This window comes from Macaca fascicularis, chromosome 9 (assembly GCF_037993035.2).
Source record: "Macaca fascicularis isolate 582-1 chromosome 9, T2T-MFA8v1.1".
NCBI classification, from domain to species: Eukaryota; Metazoa; Chordata; class Mammalia; order Primates; family Cercopithecidae; genus Macaca; species Macaca fascicularis.
This window is the reverse complement of record NC_088383.1, coordinates 71,458,496-71,486,146: the sequence shown is the minus strand read 5'-3', so window position 1 is coordinate 71,486,146 and position 27,651 is coordinate 71,458,496. Positions and strand designations below refer to the sequence as shown.

Genomic DNA, 27,651 nt, shown 5'->3' with positions numbered 1-27,651 from the left:
AAAACAACATCATCATAATAGCCTCTGAAAGCACAGCCAGTCTTCGTTACCCAAAGCTAGACTGCACTGTATTGTCAAACATTAATTTAAAATCTTCTTGACCTTGACCTAAACTGATAAGTTATAGTGATCTATTTATTTATCCAAGCTGGACTTTACAGGAGTGAGAAAAAGAAGGTCTTTAAACAATTGCCTCCTCCTATGTGTCAGCTTGAGAAATGATGACTTCCATTACTAATAATACAGTGATGGTGAACTTGATAGATAACTAGAGACAGAGTAATGCAGTGGTTCTAAAGTCTGACTGTCCTGGGAAAGTTAACTTCAGTTTCTCATGTGTAAATGGAGATAACGTTACCTATCTTCCTGCATTTTAATCATTAACTAAATGCTTACTGGAATATCCGTTCGTAGTAAGTGCTCTTAAATGTATGCTTTTGCTCTTAAATTATTGCCATCACTGCTTCTGCTGTTACTGCTATGATAACTACTACCAACTACTGCAATTGCTGTCACCAGCAACGACTACAATTACTATTATTCCAGTTCCTCCTCCAGGGCTTTCACTACAGGGTCTAACTCTTTGGTGAATCCTCATATTGAAATGGTAAAACATACCCCAAACATACCCCAAAGTTGAATATGAGTTGTTTTGGCAAGATCATAGCTCTCTGTAACTTCAAATTCCTGGGCTCAAGCCATCCTCCCTCTTCAGCCTCCCGGAGTGCTGGGATTATAGAGGAGTGCTGGGATTATAGACGTGAGCCACCTCACCTGGCTGTTTTTGTTGTTGTTGTTGTTGTTGTTGTCGTCATTGTTGTTTTTAAATGACTGTATTCTTACCATTCAAAAATGTGGACCACAGGTCAGCAATATCAGTGTAACCTGGGAACTTGTTTGAAATGCAGGATTTCAGGCCCCATCCTAGAACCACTGTATCAGAATCTGCATTTTAACAAGATGTTAAAAGATGTTTTGTTTGCATATTAAAGTTTAAGAAGCACTAATCTACACCATGCCCCCCTAACCCACCAGCTATCCCTCAAATCGTCTTAATAATTTAGGGATGACTCCCTACAATAGACGACCAGCAGTATCATGTGAGCCAGGCCCTCAAAGTAGATAGAGCAGGTAATTGGAAAGAAGAGAAAATGAAGTGGAAAAAGAGAAGAAGGGAAAGAGGAAGAAAAACCATGCTTGACAATACTGATATTTTACTTGTATAGATGGGTCTATGCTTGCTGATTATTCTTTGAGTCTTTAGATTATTCTTTGTTGTGACACTGAATATGTAAAGGAATACTGAAATTTTATAGACTAGAAAAAAATTTCCATGCCCTTGTAATTTCCAATGATCTGTCAAACATACGTGGAGAGTTTCCTTTTAACTGATGGTTTCAAATAAATTATGCACCATTTATTTTCTCTCTCTCTTTTTTTTTTTTTTTTGTGAGACAGAGTCTTACTCTGTCACCAAGGCTGGAGTGCAATGGCACAATCTCGGCTCAGTGCAACCTCTGCCTCCTGGGTTCAAGCAATTCTCGTGCCACAGCCTCCTGAGTAGCTGGGATTACAGGTGCCCACCACTACACCCGGCTAATTTTTGTAATTTTAGTAGAGACGGGGTTTCATCATGTTGGCCAGGCTGGTCTTGAACTCCTGACCTCAGGCGATCTGCTCACCTCGACCTCCCAGAGTGTTGGGATTACAGGCGTGAGCCACCGTGCCCAGTCCCTTTATTTCTTAACATACCCCCCCCACACACACACACACAATCAGTCCCCTTGTAATCATGCTTTAGTTATCTTTTTAGTGTGAAGATGGTGTGCTTCCTGTGCTGATCTTGAAAGATCACTGGAAGAGGAGAGCAGAGTTTGGTTTACTACTCTCTGCATGTTTGTTGGTACTTCTACTGCTGTTTGAGTTGTTTCCTCCAATGTAAAGTCTGTGAGGATATATGGGAACACTGATCTTTGATATTAACCATGAATTATGGATGCTTGTGGAGGTACAGCTTTATTTGTATTATCACATACTAGGGGCTAAGGACAATTACCTCTGCCTCCCGAGTAGCTGGGACTATAGGCGCGTGCCACCACAACCGGCTAATTTTTGTATTTTTAGTAGAGATGGGGTTTCACCATATTGGCCAGGCTGGTCTCAAACTTCTGACCTCGTGATTCTCCCGCCTCAGCCTCCCAAAGTGCTCGGATTACAGGCGTGAGCCACCGCACCCAGCCGGAGTCTGTTTTTTAAAGTTGATTTGAGAAACAAGTTTATGGTATGATTTTAAACAACTAAATTGGCAAAGGGAAGAAATTTGATAAAATATGTTAGAGGTATACAGTGATACAACCTGTCGCAGTTTAAAATGCCTGTCCTGTTACCCAGCAATTTCACTTCTAGGAGTTTATCCTATAGGTATATTTGCACATGGAAGTGTACATGTGTACATTTTGTAGAAACAAATGAGTGGTAATAACATCAATATCAATTAGGATGAGACTGGGTATAGTATGCTGCAACTTCTTTTCTTAAGGTGTTATTTGTGTGTGTACCAGGGCTATCAATGAAAGTGTCTTAATGTTACAATAACTACCTTTGGAGACAGGATTTGAAGGTGTTAGACCTTCAAATATGAGGGGCACTTACTTTCTATTAAAATGTCTTTGTACTGTGTGGAATTTTTAAAGAAAACCATGTGTATGTATGCATTACTTTAAAATCAACAAAATAGCGCTCACATTGAGGAGTTTAAAGCTATATGTACTCATAATTACACTTACATATTTTTCCCCACTTTTGTTTTCTTTTTGAGACGGAGTCTTGCTCCATTGCCCAGGCTGGAGTGCAGTGGTACCATCTCAGCTCACTGCAACCTCTGCCTCCTGCATTCAAGTGATTCTCCTGCCTCAACCTCCTGTGTAGCTAGGACTACAGGCATGTGCCACCATGCCGGGCTGATTTTTGTATTTTTAGTAGAGACGGGGTTTCACCATGTTGGTCAGGCTGGTCTTGAACTCCTGACCTCGTGATTCGCTCGCCTCAGCCTCTCAGAGTGTTGGGATTACAGGCGTGAGCCACCAAGCCCAGCCTTTTTTTTTCTTTTTTTGGAGAGGTTCTTGCTCTGTCACCCAGACTGGAGTGTAGTTGTGCAGTCAGCTTATTGTAACTTCAAACTTCTGGGCTTCAAGCTATCCTCCCACCTCAGTCTTTCCATAGCTAGGACTACAGGTGTGCACCTCAGCACCCAGCTCTTCCCCCACTTTTAAAACATGTTTATGTACCTAAGCCCATTTATGCCTTTGGGTCCCTAAATTAGGTGGTAGGCAACAAATTCTTGGTCGCCTCACTGCTCTGTATTTTCTCTCCAACTCCTTAGACTCTTCTTAGCATAAACTGTCCAGTGTTCTGATGATTCAGAGCTGTGATTCTAAAGTTGGGATACCATCAGAATTCTTGAAGATTGGTTACAAATGAAGATTCCTAAGTTAATCCCAGACCTATTGAGTCAAAGTCTGTGGGTGAGACTTAGGCATGTACATTTTTTTTTAGAAGATCCATGGGTAATTCATCAGAATCAGGTTAAGATTCTTCACACCTGTTTAAAAACCACTGTCTGGAGAGCAATTCTTGGTAGGAATTTTCTTCTACTAAAATGCCAGCTGTTATCTCTGCACCCACACCCCCAGATCCCAGGAGTGGTGTACACGTGGCACATCACCAGGGCTGAATGAGCAGATCCTCTACATCCAAGGAAAAGGGAATGTTGCTCTGAATAGTCACATGATTCTCTCTATTGAATTAGAAGAATAATGGTAATGATAGAGATGATACCAAATAAGATGTCTATGTTAGAACCAACATTTTCTGCCAATAACATTTACAAGTAAATAGGAGAAATCAAAAGTTGGTCCTTTGAAACATCAATAAAATTTAGAAATCTGTAGCTAGACTAATAAAAAAGAAAAAGACACAAATTATCAATAACAGGAATGGGAGAGGAGATAGCATTGAAGACATAATAAGGATAATAAGGGAATATTATGAGCAAGTTTATGCTAAAAAAATTGGGTAACTGAGATGAAATAAAAATTTCTGGAATGCCCAAATTACCACCCACACACACACACACACACACACACACACACACACACACACACACACACACACACACATATGCATACACACATGCACAATCTGAATAGTTCTATAGCCAACAAAGAAATTTGGTTCATAATTTAAAACTTAGCTACAAAGAAAACTCCAGACTCAGACAACTGACAACATAATAGTGATGAAATCTATCAAACATTTAACAATACAAATGTTAAATTCTTTAGGAAAATAGAAGAGGAGGGAACACATCCCTTTTCATTTTATGAGACTGGCTTTACTCTCGTACTAAAACTAGCCAAAAACTGACCGGGTGCTGTGGCTCACACCTGTAATCCCAGCACTTTGGGAGGCGGGCAGATCTCTTGAGGTCAGGAATTCGAGACCAGCCTGGCCAACATGGCGAAATCCCATCTCTACTAAAAATATAAAAATTAGCCGGGCATGGTGGCAGGTGCCTGTAATCCCAGCTACTCAGGAGGCTGAGGCAGGAGAATCACTTGAACCTGGGAGGCGGAGGTTGCGGTGAGCTGAGGCCGCGCCAGTGCAGTCTGGCCTGGGCAACAGAGTAAGATTCTGTCTCAAAAAATAAAATAAAAACTAACCAAAGACATTGCAAGAAAAGGAAACTATGGAACATTCCTCATGAACATAAACACAGATTTCTTTTAAATTAGCAAATTAATCCAGAAATACATAAAAAAGAAATACATTTTGAGTTTTACCTAGAAAAGGGTTTATCCAGAAATACAGTTGATTTCATATTGTGACATGAAGCAATTATATGATCATCTTATTAAGATAAGGAAAAACAATCAACAGAGCTAAAAATCCATTGATGATATAAACTCTTAGCAAACTAGGAATAGCAGAAACTTTTGTCAACCTGATAAAAGACATTTATAAAAAGCCATAGCTGGCTGGGCATGGTGGCTTATGCTTGTAATCCCAGCACTTTGGGAGGCCTAGGTGAGCAGATCACCTGAGGTGGGGAGTTCGAGACCAGCCTGACCAACATGGAGAAACCCCATCGCTACTGAAAATACAAAATTAGCCAGGCGTGGTGGCACAAGCCTATAATCCCAGCTACTTGGGAGGCTGAATCGAGAGAATCGCTTGAACCCGGGAGGCGGAGGTTGCAGTGAGCGGAGATCACGCCATTGTACTCCAGCCTGGGCAACAAGAGCAAAACTCTGTCACAAAAAAAAAAAAAAAAGCTATAGCTAATGTCATTATTAACAGTGAAAGACTAAATACTTTCTTCCTAAGGTCAGAAATAAGACAAGAATATCCCCCTTTCATCATTTCTATTCAGCATTGTACTGGAGTTTCTAGTGCAACAAGGTATGAAAAAGAAATGAAAGTTTGGGAGGAAGAATAATAATGTCTCTTACAGTATTATTAATGATAGTACTAGTACTATCTCTTACGGTATGCAGATTGAGAGGAAGAACTAATAGTGTCTCTAGTTTTAGACCGTATGGTCATCTGTATCAAAAATCCTAAGGAATCTTTAAGAAAGCTGCTCAAACTAGAGAGGATTTAGCAGGGTCCTATGATACAAAATGAGTATTTTTTTTAAAGTTGCATTTCTGTATGGTAGCAATGAAGATTCAGAACCTGAAATAACATTTACAATAGCATCAAATAATATGAAAATATATAGGGATAAAATTAGACAAAATATAGGCAAAGTCGTTGTACTCCCAAAACTATAAAGCATTATTGAAAGAAATTAAGGTAGCCCTAAATAAATGGAGAAATGTCCCATGTTCATAGAAGACTGAATAATGTTACAATGTTAGTACTTCCCAAACTGATTTATAGAGTCAAAACAAGCCCAGTAAAGATCCCAACAAGCTTTTCCCTAAAAATTGGGACACTGATGAATAAATTTGTGACAAAGGATTTGAAATAGTTTAAAAAGTTTTTGAAAAAGAACAACAAAGTTGAAAGGCTAATTCAGTGGGAAGAAGAAAATCTCAACAAATGGTCCTGGAATAACTGGTTATACATATGGGGAAAAAAATAAATGTTGACCTTTATCTCACCTCATACACAAAAATATACTAAAAATGGTGTATAGACGTATAAAAATTAAAACTATAAAACTAGAAGAAAATATAGGATAAAACCATTGCAACTTTGGGATAGGTAAAAATTTCTTAGATTGAACACAAAAAGTAGAAAAATCGATAAATGGCACTTTATCAAAATTAGAAACTGAAGTTTTTCAAAAGAAACTGGCAGGAAAATGGAAAGGGAAGCCACAAACTGGGAGAAAATATTCACAACACTTACATCTTATGTATTATATACATACACACAAAGGACCTGTATCCAGTATATGTAAGGAACTCTTACAACTTAATAAGACAACCCAATTAAACAATGGGTGTTACAGGTTGTGTTCCTCAGGAAGCAGCTACAGATAAAGCTCAGGTGTGGGATATTTAGTAAGGGATGCCCTTGGTATTAAGGCTTTTGAGGAGGAGGGCAACAAAGCAGCACTGGGTGGAGGGAGATGTTGAGCAGTGATGCGGCCCAGGAACAGCCTGGGATGAATTCACAGCTTGCTCTGAAGCTGAATTGGACCTTCGGAATTACTCTGAGTTGGGCCCTGATGGTGCCTTTTTATTTCTGCATCACTCAGTAATGTGGGCCTCTATCACTGGATATGACCCATGCTAGGAAGGATATGTCTTGGCCAATGTGATTCTCTGCAGCTGAGGCAATCCCTGGAGGGAGTGATAGCTGAGTACTTTCCCATAGCATTCTCAGTAGCTGGGACAATAGGTTTTTCACTGAAAGAGGGTCTGACAATATATTGCAGTGACCATTGTAATGGGCAGAAGATTCTAACAGAAACTGTACAAAAGAAGATGTGTGAATGGCCATTAAGCACATGAAAACATGAACAACATCATTAGTCATCAAGGATATGCAAATTAAAATCACAATGAGATACTTCCATACACTCTCTCGAACGGCCAAAATTAAAAAGACTGACAATACCAAGTGCAACCGGAAGTGTAAAATGGCACAAGCACCTTGGAAAACACTTTGCCTGTTTCTTATAAAATAAACCCACACTTAACCATATGCCTAGCAGTTCCACTCCTAGATATTTACCCAAGAGAAATGAAAACATGTACACAAAAAAGACTTTTGCATGAATGTTCATATGAACTTTATTCATAGAGCCCCAAACTGTAAAGAACTCAGATGTCTATCAGCAGGTAAATGGATAAACAAATTTAGGTATATTGATAAAATGAGACACTAAGTAGCATTAAACGGAATAAACTACTCACACATGCAACAACATGGATGAATCTCAAAAACATGTCAAGTGTAAGGTTAAGTCATAAAAGAGTACAGATTGTATGATTTCATATATGAAATTTTGTAACAGGCAAAACTAATCTGTCATGACAGCAGATGAGTGATGGCCTGGGTCTGAAAAGGGATGAGAATGCAGGAGAACATTTTGGGGTGAAGAGAGGGATTTATGTCTTAATTGTTAGGATTATTACATGGATGTATCATTTGCCCAAACTCTTTTTTTCTTTTGTTTTTTTTGAGATGGAGTCTCTCTCTGTCATCCAGGCTGGAGTGCAGTGGTGCATCTTGGTTTACTGCAACCTCCACCTCCTGGGTTCAAGAGATTCTTCTGCCTCAGCCTTCTGAGTAGCTGGGATTACAGCCACCACACTCAGCTAATTTTTGTATTTTTAATAGAGACAGGGTTTCACCATGTTGATCAGGCTGGTCTGCAACTCCTGAGCTCAAGTGACCTGCCCGTCTCGGCCTCCCAAAGTGCTGGGATTACAGGTGTGAGCCACTGTGCCCACCAGCCTGCCCAAACTTTAAAAGGTTGCGTTTTGTTGCAAGTAAATTACACCTCAATGTAATTATACCTAAGTAAAGGTGATTTGTTTTTTAAAGTAAAACTTTTTATAATGGAGATTATGTTCATGAGGGATATTGATTGCACTTTCAATTTTCTGTTCTTATAATATCTTCATCTGATTTTGGTATCAGAATTATGCTGGCTTCATAAAATCAATTGAGAAATATTTCCTCCTCCTCTGTTTTCTGAAATAGATCATGTAAAATTGGCATTGTGTTCTTAAATATTTGAAATAATTCACCAGTAAAGTCATCCGGGCCTGGGGTTCTTCTAGGGAGGTTTTAAATAATGAATCATTTTCTGTAGTAGATTAGGGTTATTCAGATTTTCTGTTTCTTCTTGGGTTGATTTTGTTAAGTTTGTCTATCAGTGAAGTCCATTTCTCTTCTCTGTTGTCTAATTTATTGGCATAAAGTTGTTAATAATATTTCCTATTATTTTAATGTCTTAATGGTCTGTAGTTATATCTCTACCTTACTTCCTGATATTGGTAATTTGCATTTTCTTTTTCTTAATCAGTCTAGTTAGGGGTTTCTAATAAAGTTAAACATATAGCCGCATCTAATGACCCAGGTGTTCCACTCCTAGGTATTTAATCAAGAGAAATGAAAGCACATATTCTAAAAAATAAAGAATGTTCATAGCTATTTTTAAAATTTTAGCCCTAAACTTAAGACAAATGCTAATCAATTATAGAGAGAACAAATAAAATTTTATATATTTACAATAAAATACTACTCAGTGATAAAAATTAATGAATTGCTGATGGATACAACAATATATGTGAATGTCAAAAATATTTTGGAGAGTGGAAGAAGCCCTACACAAAAAAATCATAGTGTCTGAGTCCATTTAAATGAAGTTTTAGAACAGACTTAATCAGTGTGGTGATAGAAATCAGATTTGTGAATGCTTAGGAAGGGAAGTGGAAAGGTATGGACTGGGAAGTAGCAGGAGAGAACTTTCTGGGTTATGGAGTGGTCTGTATTTTGATAGGGGTGTGGGTTACCAGTGTAGGCATTTATTCAAAGCTCATCAAACTGTACATTTCATTGCATGTAAAATATTCCTCAACTTGGTTGTATAACAATAGGAATGTAGTCAGTGCCACTTAACTGTATGCTTAAAGATGGTTAAAATGGTAAATTTTATGTTGTTTATATTTTGCCACAACTGAAAAAAAACCCTTTTTGTTATATTTGGGTTATATATATTTTTTTGAGACGAGTATTGCTGTGTTGCCCAGGCTAGAGTGCAGTGGCATGATCTTGGCTCACTGCAACCTCCATCCCCTGGGTTCAAACATTTCTGCCTCAGCCTCCCTAGTAGCTGGGATTACAGCCGTGTGCTACCATGCCTGGCTAATTTTTGTATTTTTAATAGAGATGGGGTTTTGCCGTGTTGGCCAGGCTGGTCTCGAACTCCTGACATCAAGTGATCTGCCTCCCAGAAAAGTGCTAGAATTACAGGCATGAACCACCGCTCCTGGCTGAAAAAACAAAACCAATCAAACAAAAAAAAACAACAGGCCGGGCGGGGTGGCTCACACCTGTAATCCCAGCACTTTGGGAGGCCGAGACGGGCGGATCACGAGGTCAGGAGATCGAGACCATCCTGGCTAACACGGTGAAACCCCATACCTACTAAAAAATACAAAAAAACTAGCCAGGCGAGGTGGCAGGCGCCTATAGTTCCAGCTACTCGGGAGGCTGAGGCAGGAGAATGGCGTGAACCTGGGAGGCAGAGCTTGCAGTGAGCCGAGATCTAGCCACCGCACTCCAGTCTGGGCGACAGAGCGAGACTCCGTCTCAAAAAAAAAAAAAAAAAAAAAAAAAAAACAACTGTAAATGGGAAGATATGAAGGTTCTAAATGCACAAACATTTAAAGTGTATATTTCCCCCATAACCATGTGCTGTTCTATTATTATTTATTTACCATTTATATGCTGAACAGTGTAATTTAGAAAGTGATAAGAAAGTACCAAGTATGAGAAATGTTACATTCTTATATTCAACAGATATTTATCAAACATCTACTGTGTGTATAGTTCTTTATTATATGTAGTAATTAAGATAAACCAAACAAGGATCTCCTTCCATGAGCTCACCATGTACTAAGCTATTTAAGATATGCAAAAATTTACCAATTTCACCAAAATAATGGGCTTTTTCTTCCTTCTTTCTACTGTTTACCCTTAGTAGGCTTCTGTAGACTTGTAAAATTCTGGGAAATTAAGTTTAAAATCTTCGCCCTCGGAGGAAAGCCTATCACGCCTGGCATTTCTTCTCCTGGCCTTGCTGCAGCTTGTATTAGTATGCGGGGAGGGGCTTCGGTTTTGTGCAGTTCCCACACACCTTACAGTGAAGCTGTGGTGCCAGGGAGCAGAGTCTGTCTGAGATAATGCTCATGTAAGTGCCTAGGGTGGTGCCTGGCCTAAAGCATAAGGGGACTTAGAAACTCTACCACAAAGGGGGTCTAAGGATGAGTCTTCTGCTGCACAGAATTAACTCCAAAAAACAAGGTCAGAGCTCTTGACCTTCAGGTAGTAATTATCCACATAATCCTCTTTTCCTCCTGCTTATGAATACTGCAATTGAAAGGGTCAGAGGTAGTCTGCAAGCAAGGAAAACAAAAGAAGTCAGGAGCATGGAAATTCTGCACACCAGATGGTTTGTGTGCCCAGAGGGCAATTGAGAATTAAGTGTAGTAATGGAATTACACTACTTTTATTGGTTCTGTGAGGACAAGCACTTGGAGTACCAATTATATTCTGCTTGGCATACTTTGGTTGCTGAGTAAATATTAGTAACTTATTGAATAGCACATAACATGTAATGCCATGTAAATCTCTGTGAGTGCAGGGAATTGTCAGAGGTGGTGGTGATAATATTATTGAGAAAGCGACTAGTGTGTGACTTTTCTAGCTTGTTAATAACCACTTACCTATGTCCCATCTCCTCATTCTACTTTCCTGTTTGGATCTAATTACATTCAATTGAGTTGCCTGTGTCTCCTGAGCAGTTAGAGCAGGTTTCTCTTGGCAGGATTGATAGTAAGAATGTCTACATTCAGTTCACAGTGTGCCTAGGCAGGGTTTTGTAGCACGATATCTAAATTAAAATGAATGCCTTGGGGCAACTGCAGAAGCTCCTAGCTACCTCTAGCTGATACGCAGCTCTACTGAGTATCAGCTGTTGCTTGTGTTTCTTGTAAATTGTTTTTATGCCTATCCTTTAATCTGTGCATTACTATTATGCTTCTAGCCTCACTTGGAAAACATTCCCAAGTCATAGAGATGAATTACAATATAGAATTTCTACCAACGGCAGTTCTTGCATTGTTTTCAGAATCTAGTGCCCAACTTTTCCTATTCTGTTTTTCTTGCTGTCTTTAAGACAGAATTTCTGTTTACATCCCTGTCAATTTTTGTATCCCTAAATAAATTATAGTCTTGAAGTTTGGCCCTGCTCCAGTCAAGTTTCCTGCAGCACTGAAGTTGGGAATCACTAGAGAGGCACTTTGTTAATTTTCTTTTTAAAAAAAGGAGCGACTAAAGATTTGTGAAACTTGAATGTAAGTTGATTTTTTTTTTTTTTTTTGAGACGGAGTCTAATTCCATTTTTCTAAATCCAGAGTAGGGTTTATATTGCTAATATCATGATATACTTGCCAAAGAGAATAGTTTGTAAATCCTAAACAGACTTCCTGTAACCATGTGTTGAATTTCCAGCTATGTTGAATCAGACTTTGGTCCCTCTTAAGAAGATAAATGCAATATCTGCCATTTCTAATGGCAGAAGTGGAGGAGAGAAAGTCCCTGTCCAGATAAGACACTGAAGGCCCTGGGGCAAGCAATTGTTTCATGAATGTTCTCCCCCTCCCCGCCCACCCCCAAACAAATTTGTGGGCTTCATCTACCAGGAAAAAGAAAAAAAAAAAAAAACCTCGAAAAACCAGAAAACACACACCACACAAATGAGATGCTATTGTTAAATGCAGTGTGCAGGATTAATTTGCTTCCTTCCAATGGAATCACTTTCCGTAATCAGCACTCTTATAAATGGCACACCTGCCTAATTAGAACAAGTTCTAGACTACAGGATACAGTGTGAGCATTTCAATTAACTCCACACAATTCAAAACTGTTGTGGCTGATGTTCTTAGAAAATCTTTCCTTCTCTTTTCTTACTTCGTTGTGGCTAAGCCTTATTATTTTATACTTCTGAGTCAGCCTTTGATCATGGGACTTTCCCACTGTGTGGTCATTTGATATCTTTTTTTGTTTCTAAGTGATTTCTTTAAATGAAAAAAAGAAGTGATGTATTTTAGGGATATATGTAGGGATGCTTTTGAATATTTTTATTTTATTAGATTTTCCTACTTCCTTTCTGTCACTTAAAACATGGAGCACCCTCATCGTGTGACAAGGAGGTAAAAATACAGCAGTCACATTCAGGATCTCCATACATTAACAATAATAAATCCTTTTGCCCAGAGTAATACAGATACTCAATCCACAGAGCCAGTGGGGATGATATAGTACTCCCTCACAGAACCAATTACCCACAGAGAAGTATAATGAGCAGGGGAGGTGATACAATAAAAATCTATATAGGGAGAGTAAAATTATGATGACAGTGTTGCCTGTGTAAAGTCTTATAGTAAGTATATCTCCAATTATCTTTTGGAAAAAAATTGTTTGGTGTCTACTTATGTCCAATTCATGATGAAATTGCAAGAATAGCCTTGGAATAAAACAAAAGGGGGCAGGAGTGTAGAGAAAAGGGTGATAGACCTGTCGTAAACAGAGTTCTATTGTACCCCAAAGGATGTGAAGTAGACCCAGGGCTGCTCTGAGGGAGTGCTGGGCATGAACCTCCCTGTGGAGGAATGGCTGTCCTGACCATAGTTACTGTTACTGCAGATGCAGACGGGAACAAAATAACGCTCTGGAAAAAAATAGGATGATTTAGATCATCACAGGAAATCCCTACTTTTGGAGTTAGTGAGTTTCTGAAGACCATATCTGAAGCAGATTGCTGTGAGGGAAAATCCTGAGTGTGCGTGATCTCTATCCTAATTAGGAGCGGGCTTGATCTGTTCCAACAGACATCAGTTGCGTAAGTGGGTTAAGTGGCAAGAAATAAAGTCTAGTTCTTTATTAGGTAAGTGTCAAATAGAGTTCTGAAGTAGCAAACAAAAAAACCTTAGTAACAACAGGAAGCAGTTTTCAACCTTTGTTGCAGTGCCATCAGTTGTGAAGTTTGTGGACAATAATTCATTACCAGTAATAAGGCACCAACATTTGTAAAATATTTTTTCTTTTAAAAATAGACTATAACAGGCCAGACATGGCGGCTCATTCCTGTAGTTCCAACACCAGCTGAGGCAGGTGGATCACTTGAGCCCAGGCGTTCGAAACCAGCTTGGGCAACATGGTAAAACTTCATCTCTACCAAAAATAAAAAAAATTAGCCAGTCTCATAAGCTTGTCTCAAAATAAATATAGATTGAAATGAAAATTAAATTTAAAAAGACTAAACAGATACGTAGTCTTGTTACAATTTTGTTACCATTGCAGTATTCATTTTACTTGGCTTCCTTCTTTTTCTCTTTTCTTTTTTTTTTTAATTTTTAATTTTTGTTTCTTTTGAGACAGAATCTTGCTCTGTTGCCCAGGCTGGAGTGCAGTGGCATGATCCTGGCTTGCTGCAACCTCCCCTTCCTGGGTTCAAGTGATTCTATTGCCTCAGCCTCCAGAGTAGCTGGGACTACAGGTGCACACTACCATGCCCAGCTAATTTTTGTATTTTTTTTAGTGGAGACAGGGTTTCACCATGTTGAGGCTGGTCTAGAACTCCTGGCCTCAAGTGATCTACCTGCCTTGGACTCCCAAAGTGCTGGGATTATAGGCGTGAGCCACCACAACCAGCGACTCTTTTTTTTTTCTTTCTTTCTTTCTTTTTTTTTTTTTTTAATAACCTTATATTCTTTCTAGAGATGGAAAGAAATGGTGAGACTGGGGATGGGGAGTGCCACTACAACTAGGTGCTGGCAACTGGTCATGCCCCAGATCTATCTTATATAGTGACTATTACTGACTACATAATCTATCTTATATAGTGACTATTACAGCCTATAGTGACTATTACTGAGCAAGCCCTAATAGTTAATACTGGGCAGATAATTTTCCTCCTAACTGATTTTTAAATTTTGGTCCCGTCTTGTCAGTTTATGGCCAGGGAAATATACAGCAAACACAAATGTCATTTATTATGTGTGTCAGAGTAAAAAAAGGCTTCAGATTAAACAGTGGTGGAACCCACCTTGCCATTGATGGTTTCTTGACATGTAACGTTTGTGGTCATTGAGGATATATATGAAAATAAAAGACAGTTGACAATATTTTGGGACCTGTGAATTGGAGAAACCAGTTCCCAACTTCAGAGCAGTTTGTTCATTTGTTTATTCATTTATTCCCTAGATATACTTTGAAGCTGGGGCTACAGAAATGAACAGTGTCTGCCATCATGATGGAACTTATGGTTTAGTAAGGGAAACGGACAAATAAATGAGATGCAATATTTCAGTTAATGATGAGTGCAGTGAAGAAAAATAAAGCCAAGGTGTGGAGCCAAGCACAGTGGCTCACACCTGTAATCCCAGCACTTTGGGAGGCCGAGGTGGGTGGATTGCTTGAGCTTAGGAGTTCGAGACAGCCTGGGAAATGTTGGGAGACCACCATCTCTATAAAAAGTTAAAAAATTAGCTGGGCATGGTAGCGCGCCACTATAGTCCCAGCTACTTGGGAGGCTGAGGCAGGAGGATCACTTGAGCCCCAGGAGATCAAGGCTGCAGTGAGCTTTGATCATGCCCCTGCTTTCCATCCTGGGTGACAAAGCGAGTGGTGTCTCCTTATTTAAAAAAAAAAAAAAAAAGGGTATGGAGATTCTAGAGTGGTGCCAGTGGAGTACAGTTTCAGAGAGGATGGTCAGGGACAGCCTTTCTGCTGAGGTGTATCAAGCTCCAAGTGAAAGGAGGGACAAACCATGGGGAAAGCCAGAGAGTGAAGGGCTTGGCGTCAGCAGGCTGGAGTTCCTCCATCTCACTAGTTAGGTGACGTTAGACAGGTGGCCTGTGGCATAGCATTCATATATGGGACTTGAGAAAAGCATTGTGATAAACAGTAAAGCATTACCTAAACTTCACATTTCAGTACAGTATAACAAAGGAGTGCAAACTAAAGAGATATAGAAAAGTCTTGTCTTTTTTTTTTTAAGATGGAGTTCCATTCTTGTTGCCCAGGCTGGAGTATAATGGTGCGGTCTCGGCTCACTGCGACCTCCTCCTTCCGGGTTCAAGCGATTCTTCTGCCTCAGCCTCCTGAGTAGCTGGGATTACAGACACCCAGCACCATGCCTGGCTAACTTTTTTTTTTTTTTTTTTTTTTTTTGTATTTTTAGTAGAGCCAAAGTTCCACCATGTTGGCCAGGCTGGTCTCGAACGTCCTGACCTCAGGTGATCTGCCCACCTCGGCCTCCCAAAGTGTGGGGATTATAAGCGTAAGCCACTGTGCCCAGCCAGTATTCATCTTTGTTTGCTTTTGTGGTATTATTCATTTAATATTTTATATTTGTTTATGCTTTTCTTTCTCTGATATCTTTTTCTTTTCATTTATTTTGAGTTTTCCTTTTATTAAATAGTTGCAGGCCTTTTTGCTCTCAGTGGAGGCATTTTCTACTCTGTTCCTGTACTCCCTGATTAATTCATTCTTTAAAAAAATCCTCTAAGATTAATATTCATCATGGGGGCTCAGAAAATGAAAGTCTTTTATAGAGTAATTCTAAACTCCAGAATAATTCATTTGTTCTGATGTTTATTAAGGACTTGAAGTTGTTTGTTTGCTCTTTCTGTTTTTATAGCCAAATAAAATTTTGCAATACTCACAATATTTGAGTAGAACTTTGTAGTTTACAAAATACTTTCCACACTCACTCACATTTGAACTTTAACAACCTGAGAGCCAGACAACACAGACACTATTGTGCACTTTTACAGATGAGGAAACCTGAGGCTTAGAGAGCAGGGTTTAAATCTGGGTCTTTCTATGGTGCAAGTATGAACGTATGAATGAAAAATGCTGAACTGTTTTGTTTTTAACACTTGGGATTACTAAAATGGTGTATTTTTTTCAGCAGTCTCATGAAAGATGTAGATGACTTAAGAAGTATGGATCTATGGGGGATTATGGAGAGAGAGGGCTATATATCCCTGATCATTGTGAACAGATACCATGGAAATGGCTTACAAAACCCCTTTTTGTGTCATTGTCAGGAGGAGGATATGAGTCTAAATACTCCTGGCTCTGATTTAGTGCAGGAATTTTCATTTATTTTTGTCCAGTTACTTAGACTAAGGCTAACAAATATATAGTTTCCTTCTGGGCAGAAACAGAAGTATTCATAAAGTAAAATAAAGCTTCTCAGAAATGCATTGTCCTAGATTTAAAGAATATTTCCTTAGAAAAGGCTATCTTATTTTGAGATCAAAGGTCTTGAAGACTGTTAAAATTTCTAAGTATTATAGAATCAATAAAAAATTAGAACTGGGAAAGACCTTAGAGATTAACTCTAGAACCATTAAAATATTTGATCTGGATGGAATCTTTGAAGAGTCCCAGATCCCCAAATTGTGTGAGGTGAAATTGTATACTGTTGTGTCCTCAGCATCCTGATGGGGCCCATCCAGTCTCTCCATGGCCACTTGATTATAGGGGCCTCTTATTGCTTCAGGAATAATCCATTCCACAAATACCGTATGATTTCACTTATATGAGGTAGCTAGAATAGTCAAATGCATAAAGACAGAAAGTAGAATGGTGATTTCCTGGGGTAGGGGAAGAGAATATGGGAAATTATTGTTTAGTGGATACAGAGTTTCAGTTTTGCAAGTTGAAAAGAGTTCTGGAGATAGGTGGTGGTAATGGTTGCACAGTATTGTGAACTTAATGCCATTTGAACCACAATTAAAAAAATAAAAACTAAGTAAATGAAACAGAAAAAAAAAAAAAAAAAGAATCCATTCCATTGCTAGACAGCTCTGTTGGAAAGGCTCTCTATGATAACCCATATTGGTGTAAGTTTGGTACTCCGGAACCACAAGAACGAATCTAACGCTTTCACCTGGATGAAGACACCCAGCGTGTCCACCCCAAACAGTCTCTTACTCTGACATTTTTTAAAGAGTATGGAAAAGTTGTTACAGAGAATATCACCCAATTTGGATTTGCCTGATTGTTTCTTTATTATTGGACTTAGGATAAGTGTTTCTGGCAATAATACTATATAGGCGGTGCTCAGTCCTTCAGGATAGGCACTTAGAAGGCACATGATGTCACTTTGTCCCATACTGGTTTAGAAAGCGTCCACCAGATTTCTCCATTGTAAAGGTACCTTCTGCCTATAGTAATTAATAATTAATCCATGGCGTTTAGTGATTACCTTTTTAATAGTTTTTAAAACCATATGCCATTGGTCATGGGAGAAATTGTATGGAATAGATTACGAACACATTAGTCAAGAGTTATTGCCACTGATGGAAAGATAATTTTAGACATTTGTTATCCTGAGGAATGGAGGGGAGGTAGCGAAGTAAGAAATGGGCTTTCGTGAAGACAGACTTGTGTTTGAGTACAGCTCTACACAGCAGATCATGAGGTCAAGAGATCGAGACCATCCTGGCCAATATAGTGAAACCCCATCTCTACTAAAAATACAAAAATTAGCCGGGTGTAGTGGCACACGCCTGTTGCTTAACTTCTTAGATACTCAATTTCTTTTCTAAAATGGAGATAATACTCATACCAGGCAAGACTGTTAAGACGATTAAATGAGACAGTACAGGAGCAGCCTCTAGCCTAGCAGCTGCCCCAGGGCCATTGCATGGGAGACAAGGAGATCCTTCCAGAGCACAGTTTGCTGGATGTATTCATCTTTAGACTTATTCATGAGCATTCCTTCTTGGGATTAGTTTAAAATATTCAGGCTTGTTGATGGGAAAATGTGATCAACAGGTTAGGTGCCTTTGTGAAATTTCAAAGAAAGGAATTAAGAATTTGGAGATTTTTGGTATCATTTTCAAACATCTTAAATATGACTTACTTGTAGTAGATTTGTATAGAATCAAGTTTCCATTTACTCAGATCTTTTTCTGACTGGAATCCATTTTACTTTATTATAAAGGACTTTTTAAAAAACAGTTTATATGTAGTCTGATTGAGAACAGTGAATCATAATAATCCTGTGACCCATTTACTTGCGTTACTGTAAAAGTTTCATTTCATACAAGTGACAATTTTTTAAAGTTAATTAGACTTGGCTACACTGAGGTTAGCAAAAAGTGCTTTGAATTATCAATAATTCAGCAGGGCAGACATTTCTGTATAATGCAGTGGTTTTATAGAGTATTGTGAGATAGTTATCCTTAAAATAAATGGTTGTGAGCATACATCAGCATGGCGGGGTTCACTTGAATGTAGCGTGAAGTGATAACATCTATGCTTTCTATTATTGGGCAGAGCGTGGGACATCAGTCTTTCTGGCCATGAACTACTAGCAACCTTTGTCCTTTGTGTTACCTTTAGTTAAAAAATGAAAAATGAACATGAATGCTGGCTGATGGCCATGTCTCTCTCACAGCTAAAAATTCATCTGGGAAAGAAAAATGGGATTGGAGATTTGGATTTGTTTCATTGCATGAATGATATGTGACATTCTGTAAATTATTTATCACTGCAAGGATGGCAGCAGTAGCTTGAACATTGTTATATCAAATGAAAGCAGGAATCCCATTAGTAAGAGGACCGGGTTTTAGCTCAAATCTATCAGGGGAATGTTGTCACTTTAAAGCCAGATTGTTCTTTTAATTGCTATTTAAAGGAACAAAAGTGTTCCCAAGGTACTGCAGTTGAGCAGTTGCAAGTAATAACTATGGATCCATAATTATGCAGTGCTGATTATCTGGCATTTAAAAAACTGTGGCTAGAGTCAGTGACCAATTTGTTACAGCTTGTCTCTTCTGGTTTTTCTAGTACAGAATGTTTTATAATATACTTTTTAACTGGGGCTACAAAAATACATTTGCATAGCTACCTCAGAATGTAAAGCCTGTGCATGTTATAAGAACAAATTAAGCTGAAAGTAAAGGGAAGATAATGAATGCCCTTGTAAGATGAGATTAGCAGTCATATTAAACAATTTTGTAAATGCTTGGTCATGAGATGATTTTCTGTTTTTGATGACATGTTGTCGCAAGGAACCAAGGCATTTGTCGGAATCATTATTACCATTGATTTATTTTTGTTCTTAACTAGCATATATTTCCTTCATGTATTCAGTTAGCAGATATATTTTGAGTGCCTACTATGCACCAGGAAATGCATTAGGCATTTGGGCTAGAGTGGCTGAACAAATGAAGTTTATTCTATGCTGATGTATATTTAGAGAGTTAGACCTAGCAAAATCTTGTTTTTAATTTACATTTAAAAACATTTGTGATTATGTTGGGTGTTCTTGCTCTGAATTTTTGATTCATGAGATTCAAATAGAGAGACATCATAGTAACATTCAGATGGCTAGCAGACAACACGTGTGAAGGCTTGGAATATGCGGTAAAATTATAGTTTTCGTAGTTTTGGCTGTTGAAAATAATGTGACCAGATCTGTAGGCACAGTCCGCTATTCCTATGGATGGGAATACTAGCATTGCTGATAGTAGTAAATAACAATGGAGATACTAAAATGTATGTAGATTTATACATTGTTAAAAGCAATTTTCATACGAGAGTTAAAGGGTGGTTGGGGACTAGACAAATGTTTTGTTGTTTCTTATATAAAGTGGGAATGTCAGGCTGGGCGCCGTGGCTCACTCCTGTAATCCCAGCACTTTGGGAGGCTGAGGCGGGCAGATCATGAGGTCAAGAGATCGAGACTATCCTGGCCAACATGGTGAAACCCCATCTCTACTAAAAATACAAAAATTAGCTGAGTGTGGTGGCACACGCCTGCAGTCACAGCTACTCAGGAGGCTGAGGCAGGAGAATAACTTGAACCTGGGAGGGAGAGGTTGCAGTGAGCCAAATCACGCCACTGCACTCCAGACTGGCAACAGAGTGAGACTCTGTCTATAAATAAATAAATAAAGTGGGAATGTCAGAGATTAAGGGTTTATCTTCTTTGTTTGGTGTGGTGTGGTTTACTTTTGAAGACCTTCATGCCACAAAACCCTTGATAATAATGACCTTTTCAAGTGATCCCACAGAATCCTGCTCATTCTATTATTCTGTCACCTAAAAACATACAGATATTTTATGTCAAATATTTGGTAGGTGAATAATAGCAACCTGCATTACAACATTTAATAAGTTTAAACAGTCTATACATGATATTCATAGACCATAATGCTGAATGGATGATTTATTGTAGGCATATAGATAATGGGAACAATTGAAATGTCCAATGAATCCTTAATTATGTTCATTTCAGGAAGCTATATAATATATAAAGGTATTAGATTTCATTTGTTTAATAAAAATGACTTCTGAGTCATACATTATACTGAAATGTATTCAGGTAATACTTTAGTGTCAAATAATTTAAGAGATTTATTCCAGCACTTTGGGAAGCTGAGGCAAGTGGATCATGAGGTCAGAAGATTGAGACCATCCTGGCCAACATGGTGAAATCCCGTCTCTACTAAAATACAAAAAACTAGCTGGGCGTGGTGGTGCGCATCTGTAATCCCAGCTACTTGGAAGGCTGAGGCAGGGGAATCGCTTGAACCCGGGAGGCGGAGGTTGCAATGAGCCGAGATTGTGCCACTGCACTCCAGCCTGGCGACAGAGCAAGACTCCGTCTCAAAAATAATATGAGTTTTTTTACTAGCAGAAAATGTTTATTTAAATACGTTACTTAGCAGTTTTTCTTTGTTAAAGAAAGAAGAAGCTTTAAGTGAAAAATGTAAGAAGCTTTTGATTTTAATGTTTTTAATTTTGAAATGGAAAAGTGACAGTATTTTTTATTTTAATTTTGTCATAGCCACGTGCTGATCCCATTCCAATATGTAGCTTCTGTTTGGGGACTAAAGAATCAAATCGTGAAAAGAAACCAGAAGAACTCCTCTCTTGTGCAGATTGTGGCAGTAGTGGTAAGTTGTGTTTTTCCTATGTGTTGTACAATGACTTCTCATTATCATAACTTCATGCTATTAATCTCTCTATTAAAACTGTATTGTTATTTAAGGCAATTATATGGTTATAGCATGGGCTTTAAATTTTAAAATAAAAAGGAATAGAGAAAAAAGCGTGAGTATGTTAGTACTGACATATGGATATTATATATGCTTATATAATACTATACATATTTATGATTAAGCTTTTATTTTATACCAGCATTGGTAATTCATTGTGGAGATGTCTGCATTATAGGTAAATTCAGTGTAGAGAATTCTGAGCTTTCAAGCTGAGTACAACTGGAATCACTGGCTTATTTTCTCTTAATATAACCTGAAGTCTCAAGAAGTATTTTGGTCTCCAGTGTTTCAGGTCATGACACCTACTGCTGAAATGTAGTATTACAGCCCAGCTCTGTGTGACTTCAAATGAGAGAGACAATGTTCTGGAAACTGTGATGATAGTATCAATAAGTCATCAGGCATGAAAGAAATTCATATTGTCTGGAATAAGATAAGAAAAGGGTAGTCTGTACAGAAGGTGATATTGAAATCAAGGAAATGTTGGGTAGGGACTCTTGGCAAATTGCAGTACCTCAAATTTTTCAAGGTAGCTATTACCTCTGCCTTTTTCTCGTAAGATTTTAAGGCCATTCCTCCAGTTTCATAATGGAAATTTAAAGGCAAACTGTGCTAACGTTAATTTGTTTTATTAGCCAATCTTCCTTTTTGTTAAACAGGTCATATTTGCCTAGGTAATACATGTGTGCACACACATATACACACATGTATGCATGCATATAGACATATATGTGTTTATGTGTGGTAGTTGTTAGATTTTTTTAGATTAATCATTTTTTGGCCCGGTGCGGTGGCTCACACTTGTAATCCCAGTTCTTTGGGAGGCCTAAGTGGGAGGATCATTTGTTCAAGACCAGCCTGGGCAACATAGTGAGATCCAGTTGCTACAAATAACACACAAATTAGCTGGGTGTGCTGTAGTCCCAACTACTTGGGAGGCTGAGACAGGAGGATTGTGTGAGCTCAGGAGTTTGAGATTACAGTGAGTTATGATCTTGTCACTGCACTCCAGCCTATGCAACAGAGTGAAACCCCATCTTTAAAAATTAATAGCAAAAAATAAGTAAAAATTAAACCTTTTCTGTTAATCTTCAAATTTTTTTCCCAGACTACCCAAACTTTTTTCTCCAAAGTCTTATTTTAAAATTCATGACTATTTCTCTAATTATAGTAATCTCTAAAAAAAAAAAAGCAAAACCAAAAACCAACAGAACACCATAGCTAATTATTGTTTAGGAAGTCTTGAGATGTACTGGCTAGGAGCAAACTCAAGAGCCAGCCATGGCCCAGTTCCTCTACCTTGAGTTAGTTACTTGACCATTCTGAGCCCCTGTTTCCTCATTAGAAAATTAGAGATAATGGCAGCACCAACCTCTTGGGTTTTATGGGAGTGAAATGTGAGGGCACAAGTAAACAGCCTGGCACAAGGTCTGCAAGAACTATGGTAAGTGTACTACAAATGTCAGCTGTGTTATGGTTTAGCATGTTTGATATTGTTATCCTTGATTGCTGCACGTAATTTAAAATCTTATCATCACTTATGACAGCTGCTTGATGGTTGGATAGAAGAAATGTTTCATACTGAGAATAAAGTGTTGTGTAATGATTCTTATTCCTTATATGAAGGTTTAACTTGATAGGCCCTTTGTAGTTCAGCAGCTTTCAGGTGCTGACTAGAAGGGGGAGCCTTGGAAATAAGACATTTCAAACCCTGCTTGAAAAATGCATTCTGACAGTCTTTTTGATAGGCTTTACAGATTCATTAAAATTCTTTTACCTGGCCATGGCATCATGGATAGTGACAAAAGGGCATGGAAACATTATCTGTATGTTCAGTTTAATACATTTCAGGCCTACGATATCCCTGTTTTATGCTGGTGAGGTAGTGCCTCACTCATCAGTTCTGACTCTGTCGTTATCTTTTGGGTTTTCTCATGAGGCTCATTCTGAATGAATTACTCTTTTGTGTAAATGCCTGATCAATTTAGTGGTGTTCACTTGTCTAGGGTTTACCCTTTGTGGTTTTTAAGGTGGTACTTTAAAAATACCCTTCCCTGTTTTATTTCCTTAGGATCTCTTTGTCTGAGTGCCTAGACAGATTAAAGACATACTTAAATGTGGGAAGAAAAGTTCCCTTCATATATTTCCTTACCTCTGGTGATACACTTACTTGAGTTGATAAGAAGTTCGAGATCATTATCTTCTAGATCATAACTTCAAGGCCTCCTTCACAGGGTATAAAGGTGTAATTCTAAACAGGTAGATCTTAGATTTTCTGATGTAATCAATCTCCCTTCGTCTTTCCCGGATTGAAGACCTGCCAGAGGGGAGCTTGATCTCCTTTATATTTGAGGTCACTGAAAATTTCTTTCCCCTGGTGTTTCTTACTTTTTGCTCAGACTTTTTCAGGGTAAAGCCAGGGGTGTTCAGGTACAGTGTTATGTTTTCTCTGTTCAAAAATATCCTCTTGTTTTCTCTTTTAACAAATGGAGAATAATGACTTGAGGATACTGTCCAGAGGGTTTATGTGGCTGGTGAGGCTTTGTGAGCCAGTCTTCAAGTGGAGAGAGCCAGAGGCTTTGGGGCCAAGGTATGGGTCATTGGCAGAAATTCAAGCCCTGGGGTCATCATGTCTCTGTTGAGGATAGAGGATGCCTCAGAGTGCTTCTCTGGACTCTGCAATGGGATCCAGCTGTAGTGCTGAAGTTCACTTAATCTTCCCTTGAGTGCGCTGTGCCAGCCTGGATTTGGCTGCTTTAGTCAAAAAAACTATTGTTCCTAACTCAGGGACGTGCTTTGTAGATATTTATTCATCTGATAGATCAGAAGAATAGACTTTGTTGTTTTTTCCTCTTTAAACTGAAGGGTCAAAATTAAATATGGTTCATTTTAGGGAGTTTGGGGGCTCTTGTGGCCTTTTTTTTTTTTTTTTTTTTGAGACGGAGTCTCGCTCTGTCACCCAGGCTGGAGTGCAGTGGTGCTCTCTCTGCTCACTGCAAGCTCCGCCTCCCGGGTTCATGCCATTCTTCTGCCTCAGGCTCCTGAGTAGCTGGGACTACAGGCACCCACCACCATGCCCGGCTAATTTTTTGTATTTTTTTTTTTTAGTAGAGACGGGGTTTCACGGTGTTAGACAGGATGGTCTCGATCTCCCGACCCTCGTGATCTGCTGGCCTCAGCGGATTACAGGTGTGAGCCACTGCGCCCGGCCGGTTCTTGTGATTCTAAGGCTCTGTTTTGACACCTTGGTAATTCTAAGGAAAAAAGAAAACAATAGATCAGCATGCCTCAACAGCACCCTCTAATAATGGTGTGAGCCCTGTTGTCACAGTTCAGCATTTCAAGTGGGAATTACAGATTAGCTGGAACTCCTACTTGACCTTATGGAAATGGCTGCCTTCTCACCCTCAGAAGAGTCTGTTGGTTCTGGGATTGAATTGAGACTGTTCATAATGATCAAAGGGATCCCAAAACGTAAGTTGTTTATGTGAAAAAATACCCTTAGCAGCATAAAACCAGAAAAAGGAAATATAGATGGCAGCCTGTAGGGAGGATCATTCTTAAATGTGTTTCCCATATGTGCCTGATGCTTTTCAGCCATCCCTATCTGAAGTACCATTCATATGATGTCACATTTAGACTTCGCTTAGATTTCATGGATGAGAGTAATAAATGTTTCCTTCTGCTTACATCGTAAAGTAAAGCCAATTAGAAATTTATCTGTTTTGAAAGGGGCTCGATGCTTTCAATGGGCAGTATTTTCTTTAACATTTTTTTTTCTACTAAAAGTTCTTTTAAAAAAAAAAATCATTCAAGTTTGTATGTAGTAAAAACGTAAGGTGAGGTACACAGTGCCTGGAGCCCCGAATGTGGCATCCCTAGCCTGTACTCCAGTTCTCTTCCGCCACTTGCTGGCTGTGTAACTTTGGTTTTCCTCATCTCTGCAGTGTAAAGGAGAATGTCTGCACCCTGCATCCACAGAGCTATTGTGGAATCCAGTGAGATAATGATAGGAAGATGATCAGTAACTATAAAACATGAGACAAATGTGAAGGGTTATTCCAACCACTAATATGAATGTGGGAATCCTCAGATAGTCTAGGTCTGTGGAAATGTTAGAAATGATTTTACTTGACTTTCATGGATCAGCCTACTTTGAAATTAACACTGTTATATTCTCTTTGCCTCATTAAGACCAAATTATCTTTAATTAGCTTCACATAAGTATTAGATATTATACCAAATGAAATTTTGTGTCTGCTGCTCAGATTGCTGGGTGGTTAAATCTTACTTACAGATGAGTTGTGTGCATGTGTGTTTTCAAATTAGCAAATCTAAGATAAGTGTACAGTTCAAAATTATTCTAAATGGAAACTCATTGAAACGGGAGACAGAAGAAAGGCTGCTGTGATGCAGCTGGGTGAGTGAGAGAAATCCCTTTTGTACAATAAAGGAAGCAAGAGCCGTGGAGTAGAATATCAGTGCACCCTCGGGAGACCTGAAGTCTTTCCTGGGTTTGTCTTTATTTGTGTGTTAACCCTGAACAAAACTTGCATGCTCGTGGAGGGAACTGGTAGGGGCAGTGTATGGATATATGGGCATATAAAAATATTTAAAAGACCATTAGTTTCTTAAGGTCACCCCAGGAGTTGGTTGCTTAGTCATCCAGTTTCACATTGACTAGATGCGGATTGAATCATTAGGTTGGAAAGAAGACTCTTGACTAGAAAGAAACCTAAAGATATGATCCAAAGAAGAAAAGAGGCCAGGCGCTGTGGCTCACGCCTGTAATCCCAGCACTTTGGGAGGCCAAGGTGGGCAGATCACCTGAGGTCAGGAGTTCAAGACCAGCCTAGGCCAACATGGTAAAACCCTGTCTCTACTAAAAAAAGGAAGAAAAAAAAATTAGCCGGGCCTGGTAGCGCATGCCTGTAATTCCAGCTATTTGGAAGGCTGAGGCAGGAGAATGGCTTGCACCCAGGAGGCAGAGGTTGCAGTGAGCCGAGATCGCACCACTGCACTTCAGCTTGGGTGACAAGAGTGAAACTCCGTCTCAAAAAATAAAAATAAAAAAACAAGAAAAGGCGGTGGGGGAAGAAGGTGAGCCCCATCCCCACAAAAGCCCAAAGCATGATTGACCATCCAAAGGGATGTAACTTCATTAAAACTTGTCTGGGTAATAGTTACCTCCTTGTAGCAACATCTAATGATTGTTTTTCAGTGTTTATCAAAATCTAATCAGTGTCTTTTAATCCACACCAAATAATTTATCTTAGTCATATTTGATCTTGTAGAGAATCTTTTTTCTTGAGGTGTTCTTTTGCTTTGGCCCCCGTGACACCATTTTATCTGTGTTTTTTCTCCACCACTTCTTTCCACATATATTTGTTAGCCGCTTGGTCCTCTCTCCATTCCCTAAATGTTTCTTCAGATGTCTGTCATGGCCCTGTGTTTGTTACTTTGCCTTGTAGCTTCTACTGAGCTGACCCTAGATACAAACAACTATAGAGCTTCTCCAACGAGTCTACCCCTGACGCACCTCAAAGTTAATATCCAGAACAGCTCATCAGCCTTGCACTGCTTCCTCTACCCAAAACAATAGCCACACAATAACAACAAAAATCCCAGCAAAGAAACAGTATCCCGCCTCTCCTGGAGGATTTCCTATATTCAGCAAATGGCACACTGTTAGCTACTCACTCAGTTACACAAACTGGACATTTGGAGCCATCCTCTGTCCTATTCTCTCACACCAAGGAATCACCAAAAACACACTGATTCTAAATCATAATATATATCTTGAATGCTAAACTTATCGATGCATCCCCACCAGCCCCACTCAGATCTGCTATTGTAATGACCTCAATCTAGGCTTCACCCTTTTTCCTCCAATCCATTTTCCGTACTATAGCCTAAGTTACCTTTTTAAATTATAAATCTGATCACAGAATTTCATAAGTGGCTACCAGTTAGTTGCTCTTAGGAGAAATCAATATTCTTTAATATAGACCCCCAAAAGTCTTCTGGATTGGGCTCTGGTTTAACCCTATCTTACATCACTATTCTGTTCACATTCTGCACATTGGTTACATTGAACAACTTCTCTCTCCTTGGATATATGCCATTCATCTCTCCCTCTGTTCATGCCATCTTCCCTGCTCTGCCCCTTATCAGGTCCCATCCAATCACACTCATCTTTTGAGTCTCTTTTTTAGGGAGGCCTTTCTCTAACCTCCTGCTAGATTCTCCCATATCCCTAAGCCACCCCATTGTAAGGCATTAATGCTCATTCTTGTTTAATGTTTGTCTTTCC

The 27,651-nt window shown here is 38.9% G+C and overlaps 1 protein-coding gene across 20 annotated transcripts in view; it reads left to right on the top strand.

Moving 5' to 3' along the window:
• KAT6B (lysine acetyltransferase 6B) overlaps positions 1–27,651 on the top strand; it is a 204,874-nt gene that overhangs the window by 117,982 nt on the left and 59,241 nt on the right. For all 20 annotated transcript variants that reach the window (XM_074001742.1, XM_074001739.1, XM_015456142.4 and 17 more), the window contains one exon: positions 21,125–21,233. In XM_074001742.1, coding sequence (XP_073857843.1) covers positions 21,125–21,233 — 109 coding nt within the window. The remainder of the gene's footprint in view (positions 1–21,124; positions 21,234–27,651) is intronic.